Source organism: Lonchura striata, chromosome 1 (assembly GCF_050655825.1).
Source record: "Lonchura striata isolate lonStrDom1 chromosome 1, ASM5065582v1, whole genome shotgun sequence".
NCBI classification, from domain to species: domain Eukaryota; kingdom Metazoa; phylum Chordata; class Aves; order Passeriformes; family Estrildidae; genus Lonchura; species Lonchura striata.
Genome location: NC_140703.1, coordinates 93,371,634 through 93,383,739, shown reverse-complemented (window position 1 = coordinate 93,383,739; position 12,106 = coordinate 93,371,634). Strand labels below are relative to the sequence as shown.

Here is a 12,106-nt window from a genome sequence, read left to right as displayed (position 1 = left end):
ATGACAACAGCTTGAACAAGGGGAGATTTATCAGCACCTTGAAATAAAGGGTCAAGTACAAAACCACCTTATTCTCCACAGAGTACTGTATAGCACTATCGGCTTCTATTGTGTTTCAGACTTAATCTAAAAATGAAACCTGGCTTGTCATTCTCTGGCATCTTGGAAAAAAAATCTCTGAAATATGTGAGCTGAGTTAAAATAGATACAGTGAACTGTTCTAGAGAAGTATAAGCTGCTCTTCATGCAGCATTAAAAGACACCATGTTCAGGCCAATATTTTATTTGACATCTCATGGATGGAAAGGGAAATAAGTGGGAAAGAAAGCTGGGGCTGTGGAGGTAGTATGAGGGGGCAGGAGGAAAAGCTTAGATATCTAATTCCAAAAGCTCCATTTTCAGGAATGTAGGTGGTTTGGTGGGAGTTTTAAGGACTAAGAAAATTATGCTTTTGCTAATAATGATCTCTAGGCAACTGAAATTCTATAATTCTCACACTTATATCAACACTCAGACTTTGTCTTCTCTTTGGTTATACTCATTGAAAATATGGAAGTCTTGCATTCAGCATTAGACATCACTTTTGTACAGAAGGAACAACTAGCCACTTTTCAAATTCCATGCTGTATAAAAGTTAAAAGCCCTGTTTTTTCCTGTTTGCAAAGGGGAAGTGTGGCTTGTATAAGGTCGAGGTTTCTGTAGGACATGAGATGCAGCTCAGGTGAGGTTGCTTTGTCCCTACCCCATTTCATTCCTGCATGGAGCTGTTGTTCCTTGTCCTTCTGCTGTGCTCAGACGGTCCATGGATGGCTTGGTGTGCACTGGGCCAGTAGCTCTGAAAAGGAAGAGAATTTGGCTGAGTACCTGAAGTTCTTCCTGTACCTGTGTGCAGAGTGGGGTAGAGTCAGGCAGTAGGGAAGCTTGCTCAAGTCTTGGGAGCTCAGCTACCCTCTGCCATCCCAGGCTTATCTTTTTATTGTTTTTCTTAGAGGTCATAAAATATACTGAGTTGACTAAAAAAGGTAAACTTCTTTTGGCTTTCTGCCCCAAAAGGAGGAAGGAAGACAACTGATTGACCTCATTTAAAGTTGTAAGCATTCCCCAAAGAAGTGGCTGCCTATAGGATGAAAAACTGAATAAATAAGAAAGCATTTTTCTTACCAAGCATATTTGATTTTTTTCCTTTGTAGAGGCCTTGGGTTAGCTCTTGCTAAATAGTCTTGAATTTTCTTTGAAATTTGTATTTTCTACATCAGCCTGTTGATGACTTTTAATGCTTTGTGAAAGGCTTTTAAATATAAATGAGACCCTTTATCTTGAAGGACTGCTTAGTATTCAAGTTAAGTGTTGATCACAATCCAATTCCAAATGAGAAAAAATTTAGTCTTTAAATTGATTTTGACTTAAAACATGTAAGGTTATTCTGCATGCCTTAGAGAGAGATTAGAGTGGGGCTTTGTTGCTGATTTTTCCTCTTCATCTTTCTGAACAAAATGTAAAAGGACTTGAGAGAAGGGGAAGAGTAGAAATTCAGTATCTCTATAGGAAAAACTCAAGTAATTTCATGGACTTTGCTGAAATCCTAAAGTCCTATTGTATTTATTATGAGACTCATTCTTTGTGGCACTCTGTTGGTAATGCAGATGAACTCAGGTTCATCTGCAGTTGCCTTGGACTCTCTGGAATTGAAGTAAGGGGCTGATGAGCCTCAGAGGATGCCCATCTCTCTTATTCCAGGGAATGCTGAAGTCATGTGGTTCAACTAGGTTCTTAACTTAAACATCTTAGTTTCGTATCTGATCTTGGGTGGGAGGAACTTGGGCTAAAAATTGTCTGTTGCATTTTGCACTTTCCCTTTGCATTGGGTGATGGGAAGAATAGCTGGCCAGCATCGTAAAGTCTTAAAACTTGGAAGAATGTTGTAGACAAACACATGCACCTGAAATAGGATTCTCACCAGAGTAATACTGGCAGGTTAAAATATCATTCAGTGTATTTTAATCCATCCTAAAATAAAGAGATATTATAATACAGATACTGGTGTCCAGTTCAGTCCAGTGCTCCTGCAGAGCCCTGCAGGGTACATGGATGAGCTCTTACATCATCATCTGGACTCTGCTGTCTCTGTTGATGTGGGCATGCCGAGCTTAGTGAATTACTAAGTTTAAAGCTGCTATCCAGGCTGGATATTAAACAGTTTTTCTTTAAAGGCATTGGCATTATGTCATCATGTATATGGTAAATAAGTGTATGAGATCTTAGTAGGTACTGAATTAGGAGCAGTTTTCCCCACACAAATACATTTTATTTCTTATTGACTTAAATGGAGCAATGCTAAAAGCACAGTAAAATGTTGATTAAATGCTTAGGGAGGTAATTCACAGGACAATTTCAAAGTATCACACAAGTGGTCTTATAAGTGAGCTATATTTAAATGTTTGTGTTACACCTGACTAGAAATAATGCCCTTCACCAGGGAAGTGGCTGAAGAAATTGCATCATGTATCAGCAACAGTGATATAATAAAAGTGCATGGACTGAGGGTGATGGGGACCCTGGGAGTTGGGTTTAACTGTCATGGTGAAGTGGCTGCAGAACATGGATTTCAGTTTCTGAGAGAATTGTGTGCCTTACGTAATCTGGTTACATTTGAAGATAATAATTAACTACTGCCTTTACAATGTTATTCTTGAATTAAAGGGGGATTTTTGATGGAAAACTGAAGTAAATTCAATGAAGTGTGCATGCAACATGATTGAAATAGGATTCTTGCTTTCAAAAACTTCTTTTGTCTGAGTTTCAGGAAGCATTGTTTCAGGAAGCATTTGCACCTTAATTAAGGAATAATGTGGACTTAAGAATTAAGGATATTAAGAATATTATTACTTATGTACTGCACATGGGCCTACAAGTAGAGAGATCCTGGCTGCAGTGAAGTCTACCAGTGCCTTTGTGTCTTGACAAATGAATCTATATTATGCCCCTGCTTTTCCATCGGTATTTCACCAACTTTGATGTCTGCAATCTAATTTAAAGCAAACAGGAAAAACTCACTCTCAAGCAGTATTGGTTCTAGCAGATGAACTGAGCCTTGAGAGCAGTTGTTCAGATCTACAAATGTCAAAAGGAGGTTTCAGTCTTGGGCTTTTTCCATGGTGTATCAGCCTAGTTTTATGCTGGCTGAGGTTATGACTTTATCTTTGGATGCTTTGAAATAATAAGAAAAGCTACTTGTGTCTTCAGTGTCACTGCAGTGATCCAAGAGGAAGTACATCCCTCAGGAATGCTTTGACTATTTGGAACACTTTGTGTTAGTTCATAAACCAAAATAAAAAGTTAAGATTTTTTGGAGTTTCTTTTTCCCTCTCTTTTTTTATGTTTCCCTTTTTCTAGGCAATCTTGGTCAAGAAGTTTTATGAATGTGCAAGCTGCCTCTCTTCATGGAAGTGTGAGAAGCATATATAGTGACTATCTCTCAGCCCTCATGTATTTTTTCCTTCAACTTCTTTGCCCCTAGAGTTCCTATCATGTTTTCTTAATATCTAAACTCACATTACCATTCTTAAAAACAAGATGATTGGTGAATCAGAATATAATTAAGGATTAAGGTCATAAATGCATGTCTTTAACTGCATGTTTGTGTATAATTATTTCTGGTAATCTTCTGGAGTTTCCATTCCTTAAAAAAAGGCAATAAGTTAAACAATTATTCTTAGAATAATTTGCTGAGTCCTGGAGCATAGATCCAGCTGCTTTTCAGTTCACCTTGCACAGGAGTGCGGAGAAAAAGTTTCTGGAATTCTTGTCTCCTGCAGAGAAGACCTCCCCATCTTTGCCCCAATTCTTGGGGTAAAAAGTGGAGAGTTTTAAACTTTGCTAAGTTGCTTTAAGAAGTAAAATCTATTCAGTGTCTCACTTAGGGTAATTGAAAGAATTCCCCCTGCTCCCACAGAATTTAAAAAAAAAAAATTAAATTGCTATGAAGTGCTTTTTTATGAAACTCCTGTGTACACTTGTGCCTGTCACTGCACATGGCATGCCAGACAGTTGTAGAGGCAGAAGCAGCTTGAAACTGTGTCCTATTTGCTGCATACATTATTTACTAGCAGAATGTGCATTAGTATAGCTGGAAATATTTGCCACTTTCTGTGTGACAAGGAGGATGTGTGCAATGAACCTGTCCAATTCAGCAGCTATAGAAAGAGTGGAGCAATTTGCTTTTAACTCCATTAGCCATCCTCTGACAAACACTGCAAAGCCAAAGTCTGGAAACAGGCAAAGAGAACTGAGAAAATGGCAGTATGTTGTCTAAAATAAAACAAAATTGCTCTTTAAACTGGGGAGAAGATGCACCTTGGTGTAAGACTTGAAGGATGTTTTATCTAGAAATCTCTTCTGCTGAAGCATTGCAGTAAGTGCCAGAGAGTACTTTATTCTTCATGGGTGATTCCTGAGGGATCTGATGCTAAATAATGTGTCTTTTTTTGCCTTTTTAAAAACAGATAGCTCTTTTATATTAAGAATGCTTTTAAAGTGGATTTTACTTTCTTCAAGTCTATAATTGACACTTTGAAATGTAATACAGAGAATGCAGTCTTATTGTTAATATCCATGGTCTGGAGTGATGCTTTTACTCAATTTAATCAGCAGCTAGAAACAGATACACTAGAAACACTTGGATTTTGATGCTTGCAGGACAAATGAAGATTGTGCATCTGTTTCTTTTCTAAAAAGCATTAAATTTGCCCAGGGAGATGCATACCTCCCCTACTTGGGCCTGGTGCTTTCCAGATGGACTTGGAAAAACCTGTCAGATCCCTTGTGCTTGGAGATTTGGACCATTATTTTTCTTGCCTATATGCCTTGTGGGAACAAACCCATCTCTGGATGTGGTGTAATTTCCTGAAGAGTACAGGGATAACAAGGACAGGTATCCTGGGAAGAATACAGGGCTGCATTCCATTTGTAGGGTTGTGGTGAGGAAGGCCAAGGTGAAACTGGAGCTGAACTTGGCAAGGGATGCAAAGAGTAATGAGAGGGGATTCTATGGGTATGTCAGCCAAAAAAAGGAAAGTCAAAGAAAGTGTAGCCTGCTGATAAGCAATGCTGGCAAACTGGTGACAGTGGATGAGGAGAAGGCCGAGGTGCTCAGGCTTCACTGGCAGCCTCTTTTCCCACGCTTCTCAAGTAGAAGAACTGCAAGATGGGGACCAGGGCAGCAAAGTTCCTCCCACTTTGGAATAAGATCAGGTTTGTAAACACCTCAGGAACTCGAAAGTATGTGACTTGATGAGATGCATCCCAGAGTCCTGCGGGAACTGGCTGATGTTGTTGTCAAGCCTTTCTACATGATTTGGAAAGTCATGGCAGTCAGGTGAAGTCCCAGGTGACTGGAAAAGGAAAACATTGTACCCATCTTTACAAAGTGTAGAAAGGAGGACCCTGATAGCCACCAACCTGTCTGCCTCACCTCTGTTCCTGGAAGATCATGGAACAGAACCTCCTGGAAGCTGTGCTCAGGCACATGGAGGACAGGGAGATGATTAGGGACGGCCAGTATAACTTCACCAAAGGCAAGTCCTGCCTGACCAACCTAGTGGCCATCTATGATGGAGTGGCCACATCAAGTGACGAGGAAAGGGTTACAGATGTCATTTATCTGAATTTCCATAAAGCCTCTGACATGGTGCCCCACAACCTTCTCTCTAAACTGGAGAGAGTTGGATTTGATGATGGACTGTTCAGTGGATGAGGAATTGGTTGGATGGTCATTTACAGAGGGTAGCGTCAATGGCCCAGAGTCCTGATGGACATCAGTGACAAGTAATGTCCCTCAGGGGTCTGTATTTGGATCAAGTGTTAGCTTAATATCTTCACTAATGACAATGGGATTGAGCACACCCCTTGCAGGTTTGCAGATGACACAAAGCTGAGCGGTGTTGTTGACACGTCTGAAGGACAGGATGCCATCCAGAGGGACCTGGACAAGCTCAAGAAATGGGCCCCTGGGAATCTCATGTGGTTTAACAAGGCCAAAGGCAAAGTGCTGCACACGGGTGAGGGAACCACTGGTATGGATCTGGGCTGGGGAATGAACAGCTCAAGAGCAGCCCTGTTGAGAAGGACTTGGGGGTCCTTGTGGATGAGGCAGTGTCCAGGTGCTGCTGGACTCAATCCAACCATGTGCACCTGCAGCCCAGAAAGCAATTAACTCCTGGGCAACATCAAAAGCAGTGTGGGCAGCAAGTTGAGCGTGGGGATTTGGCCCTTGTCTCTGGTGAGACCCCACCTGGAGAGCTGCATCCAGCTCTGGGGTCTCCAACATCAGGAAGATGTGGACATGTTGAAGTGAGTCCAGAGGAGAGCCATGAAGATGGTCACAGGGCTGGAGCACATCTGTGACAACAGGCTGAGATGGTTGGAGGTGTTTGGTCTGAAGTAGAGAAGGCTCCAAGGAGACCTTACAGCACCATCCACTACCTAAGGGAGCCTGTGAAATCTGGAGAGGGACTTTCTACAAGGGCATTTGGAGATAGAAAGAGGGGCAATATTTTTAAACAGAAGAAGGATTTGTTTTATATTAGATGTGGGAAAGGAGAGGCTTTTTGTTTGGTTGCTTTGGGGTTTGTTTGGTTTTTTTACAGTGGGGCGGTGAGGAACAGGTTGCCCAGAGAATTGACAGATGTTCCATCTCTGGAAACATTCAAGGTCAGGTTGGACAGGGTTCTGAGCAACCTGATTAACTTGCCCATTGCAGGAGGATTGGGCTTTGTGCCTTTATAAGTCCCTTACAGCCCAAACTGTTCCATGATTCAACTCTGCAGAGTTCCCAGCTATCCTTAACAGCAATTAATTATTTGGAAAGATCAAGATGTTTCCTCATGTGGACAAAATCTTTCACAGTTAATGCTGTTGTAGTTGTTATTTCAAGAAGAGGGTGCTTTTTGTTTATATTAAAAAACAAACCTCCCTGTAGTTCTCTGGCATAAACTGAGAAGCTTGCAGGTGTTTAAAGATGTGCTTGCTCTCTTACCTGGAAGCACATATAATAAGCCTGGTAATTTCTAGCTCCTCTAGGCTAAGGGAACTGTTGCTCCTTCCTTCTGATCAGGAAGAGGGGAGCAGTGAAGTACCTGGGTGCTGTGTCAGAAGCTAAAGCATCTCATCTTCCTGCCAGATTTCAAGTGTTGAGGTTTCATTTGTTCAGCTAATTTGTCTGTGAAAACTTTGAACTGTAATTTTGGCCTCCCATATAATGGCAATCATAGTATCTTGTCCTTTTTAATAATTTTTTTTCTTTCACTTTTTTGACAACCCATGTTCTGGTGTGTTGCTTCACCTAGTTAAACATGGCTTTACAAGGTGCTTCTAAGATAAATACTGACTTGTTCTGTGAAAAATACAGAGTGGTAATGATTTTTTTTGCCTTTATGCAGATCAAATGTAATTTGATGTTTGTATACTGCTTTTTTCTTTTTTATTTTGCATTACCTTCCTGACCTTTGATATAAGCATTTTGAGAAACTACAGGGAACTGAAACTTTTTACTTTGGGCACTATACCATGGATGACTGTTGAAACTGTATATTTTTTCTTCAAATCAAAGATATGATCATTTGTATGCAATTGTTATCCTTGACATTTGAGCATCTTCTTTCAAGTAGCTAGGTTTTTTCCTTGTGTTTCGCAGAAAATGATTTTCTGTTGTTTGTTGTATTTCAGAAATCAACTCACAGAGTTTTCATGTCTGACTACTGGTATCGGACCCTGCTCCTGTGCAAAGGAACTGGAAGCTGCAACTGTTTTGCAACAGCCAACCAACCTAATGAAGAGAAAGAAGAAGATACCAACCATCAGGTTGTGGTGTCAGATACCATGCAGCTTGTGCAAGATAAGCAAGAGGTGACAGAAATCATGGCAGGTGAGAAAAATGTGGCATATTTTGAAACTGGCTGGCTGGCTGCCATACTGTTAAGAAGAGGATGGATGGCTTCAAGAATTTTAGAATTTGTATCTCATCTCCAACAATGAGAGTAGGACAGGGAGCCTAAGAAAAGGAATAGCTAAGTATTCACTGGAAGGGGCTGATGTCACCATGAAAAAAAAATGTTTAATAGTAGCCAGTGAAAACCTGTACTTAGGAGGATTGATGCTCCTTATAAGGAATTAAAATCATTCCACTAATTAATTCTTTAGCAAAAAATAGCCATCCCAGAGAAACCTGACCTACCTTCCTATAGTTTTAAAATCATAATTTTGAGAAACTGCTGAGAAGCAAGTAAAAAATACCTCTGCACCATATCACACTACTTTTGTTGCTGTGGTCTTTAAGCAGAAAACTGTATTGAATGCTAGTTTATGGTTGCTGGGACTAAGAATACATTTTTTTTTACTGTACCATCTGATCTTATATTTACTCATGCAGGAGGTTGCCACATAGTTCATGTATGAATAGAAGCTTTTCTGTGGTACTAGTGCAGATGGACAGTAATTTTATGATTTGATTAGCAGTTGCATCTGATGGCATTTGGTCTTTATTAACACATCTTCATTTAATTTTGAAAAATGTATTTATAAAGCCTCCCAGGTAATTAAATTTAGTTAGGAAATTAAATACCTAAATATATTTATGCAAACTTCTCTAAGCTGGAATGATGTTCCAAAACTGGAAAGGCAGAATTCACTAAAATACTGTTTTGCATTTAATACACAATTATAAAACAGAATATGACTCCTTTGTCCTAGCTGGAAGGAACTAATGATGTTGCTACTGCAGAATGATTCATGGTCTGCTCTGACTTCACAGGAAGCAGTGATTAGAGTAATCATTTTGCTTTTGTACCAGTGACGTCTCGACCAGAAAGAGGTTTCTTTTGAAGGCAACAAGGAAAGCTGCAAAAAAACCCTGCAGTAATTCCAGAGGATGATGTCAGGGTTGATCAGATATGATTTCTGTGGAAATAAGATGTGTGTATCTAGACTACAAGAGAAAAGTGAAGGGAAATCACACATTCTGACTTTCTAGTGGAGATCTGTGCTAGTTATGGAAGAGGGTGAATATCTGCTTGTTTCAATTTTCTTGTTGTCCATAACTATTAGAATAGGAGCAAGAAAATGTGGACTTGATCCCTGCAGAGAAGATTTGGACCTAACTGGGGAAGTTGTTAAACAGACTACTTAAAGAGTTTGTGCAGTCTCTAGCTTGTTCTTAATGAAGTCTCTAGTGAAACAAACCACTGCTGGTAGTGAGCTGGGTGTACTTGATTCCATCTCAGTGACTTAAGCCAGGCTAAGTGCACTGTGCTTCTGTGGTAGAAGAAGAAACGAAAGTCCCAGGAAAGCAGGGCTGGAGTAGGAAGTTGCAGGAAAGATGGTTCTGTATTGTGTCATCTGGAGGGTTTCAACAAATTGGAAATTGCTACTTCCTCTCCCCAGAAATTCAGGGGAGAGTTGTGTTGGGTTCAAAGTTGCAGGTTTGTTCTCTGCTGAAGGATCAGTGAATCAGTGGTTGACTGCTTTATCAACAAAGGAAGCTTAGTAAACTGCAGGGATTGAAATGAAAGCAATGCAGGCAGACCAGGAGCTGAGTGTAGAGATGTACTTCATAGGCATGAGACTGCCTATATTAGCCTGCATATACTTGACTATGCTAATTTAATCTTTTAGCTGTGGCTGCTGCCCTTCTATCACTGCAGTGTATGTAAAGGGGACATGAGGTTTCATGGAAGAAGTTCTGAACTAAGTTTCCTGGCCTGAGAAGTAGCAGATTTTTCACTAGGGATTATATCTGTGTCTGGCATGAATTGCAAGCCATTAGTTGAAACTGCAAAGCACATCTTTATCCTTGGGAAAAGTGGGATTTTCAAAGAAAGTTTGAAAAGAAAGGTATGCAGTTTTCAAAGAAAAGTATGTTTGTTTTCTTTTGACTTGAAGACAGTAGTGTGTAGACTGGGAAAGGAGCTTTCCCAGAACTAGGCAGACTGCATGAGAAACTTAGTGGTAGATAATTTTATACTAAAGTTCATAAACTTTACAGGTAAATTAAGTATAAAAGGTTCTCTGTGCCATACTTAATATTGTTGTTGCTAATATTGAGGATTGACTGAATCATTGTTTCTGGATATTTTATTGGGGTTTGATTTTTAACAAATCATTGCTCTTAATTCATGCAATTTTTATGTTAAGGTTTTCTGACTTTATCAAGGGACTGCTAAAAAAGAGTCTGCTCTGAAAAGAGCTACAGTATCATAACATGGTGAACATTTAAAATGTGACGATGTTTTACTCTAGTTGTAATACTTATTCAAATATTTATTTTGAGAAAGCAGGCAAGTATTTTTCTGTTGGCAAAGGGAGCCATAGTGCCTTGTTCTGTGAAACTAATCCATATAGTCTTCTCATGGGAAAGAGAGATGGTGCCATGGCAGATAATGCTGGAGTCTTCTCTTGTTATTTTTGACTTCTGAAAGCAAATGTGAGGGGTGTTAGTCTCCCATGCAGACTAATAATACTGTATGATGGAGAGCATCTTTCTGCTTTTATTTAAACCATATGTTGCTGTTTATGAAGTTTTAACTCCCTCCCCCTCCCCAGGAACTCATCTGCTGTGCTGTTGATGCTATATTAACAGCAATATTTTTACTGCTGTGTCTTCCTAGAAGTTATAATTAATATCAGGTCTTCATTGTGTCTATAAGTGCACACACAGAGAGAAGATACTGCATCTTGAAAGTTTTAGAGTTGAGCTGGAAAGCAATAGATGAACCAGCATGCAAAATTCAGCTTGGGGCAGAGCACAAGTGAGATGGAAACATCATAGCATCAGACCAACTTGTGTGTACACTTGCCTCAATTCAAGTGGTGTGTATAATTCAGCCTTCCCTCTCCTGTCTTCAGCAGAGCCTGAAAAATTGTAAGATCCTGGAAATGAATGGAGGCATGGGAGACAATAATGAGCCTTTACTAATAATAATTTTAAAAATTAAAATTAGTATTCCTATATTTTCTCAGTGGCTGTTATGTTATTCTACCTCTTTGGCATTGGACTTGAGGAGTGATATGCTTGGAGGCCTATTTACATACAATCATTGGTTGTTTTTTTTTTTTTTTCTCTCTCTCTTCAAATGCTTGACACCTTTTCTTTATTTTTTTGAAATTTTTCCCCTGTTCGCTTCAGGTCTGTTTGGAACATAATCTTTTCATGCAGGGGTTTTTAGCTTCCTGCCCTGATGCAGCAGGGGAAACATTTTGTGGTCTCAAGATTTGGCAATGTTATATCTTGGGAGCTGTAATTGCTGAAGTAGTAGGAAATAGCCATGAGGGTGCTACAGTCAAAGCTTTTACAAAAGTAAGGGACTATCATGACTCTGCCCAGGTTTGAAGAATCCAAGAATGTAGGTGACAACTGACTGAAGTCTGAAGTCTCCTTAATCCAAACTTACCTAAGATGACATACTTAAGGAGTAGGAAAATATTTTTAAAATATTTCAAATTGTAAAATGTGTGTAATTATATCAATTTACCCGATTGTTGACATTTTTGCATCTGAAATGACAAAGCAGCAGAAAAGACAGCAAAGTGACTGTGATGTGCCAATTCTAACACAGGCAACAGTGCTGCAAAGCACAATATCAGCTGTTGTACTCACAGGCACTTGAAATGCTCATCTGTTACAGTCATGCTCTTTGAAAGAAATGTGCATGATATCATCCCATAATGTTAAATTTTGCATTGTTTTTCATACATAAACATCCTTCTAGGTACTTCTCAGTGGCATTACTGAAGGTGACAGTTTTTACTGAATTATATACATCTGCAAGATGACTGGAGCAGGATGCTCAGGTTACATTATCAAGACCACTGATGTCTCATCACCTGCATGAGAAGAGGGGATAAACAACGTTTCTCTTAAACACTTGTACGTCTGGTAACTTCAGTTATACTCAAAACCTATACTATAACTTCAGATACATGTATTAACCCTTTGCTTCCACTAGCCAGAACTGTGTAAATACAAGATTTCAAAACCAATGTACAAGGGAAACATTGTAGGTATTTATTGTTACAATAACTATACTGTTTCAAATTAAGTGACTTTTCGGAAAAA

The 12,106-nt window shown here is 39.5% G+C and overlaps 1 protein-coding gene across 3 annotated transcripts in view; it reads left to right on the top strand.

Moving 5' to 3' along the window:
* Positions 1-12,106, top strand: part of MCF2L (MCF.2 cell line derived transforming sequence like) — a 152,796-nt gene that overhangs the window by 2,697 nt on the left and 137,993 nt on the right. For 2 of the 3 annotated variants that reach the window (XM_021545619.4, XM_021545612.4), the window contains exon 2: positions 7,723-7,921. In XM_021545619.4, the coding sequence (XP_021401294.2) occupies positions 7,744-7,921 (178 nt within the window). In that variant the 5' untranslated portion in view covers positions 7,723-7,743. Of the gene's footprint in view, positions 1-7,722; positions 7,922-12,106 lie in introns of those variants that run through there. The other variant, XM_085558717.1, reaches the window with a different exon arrangement.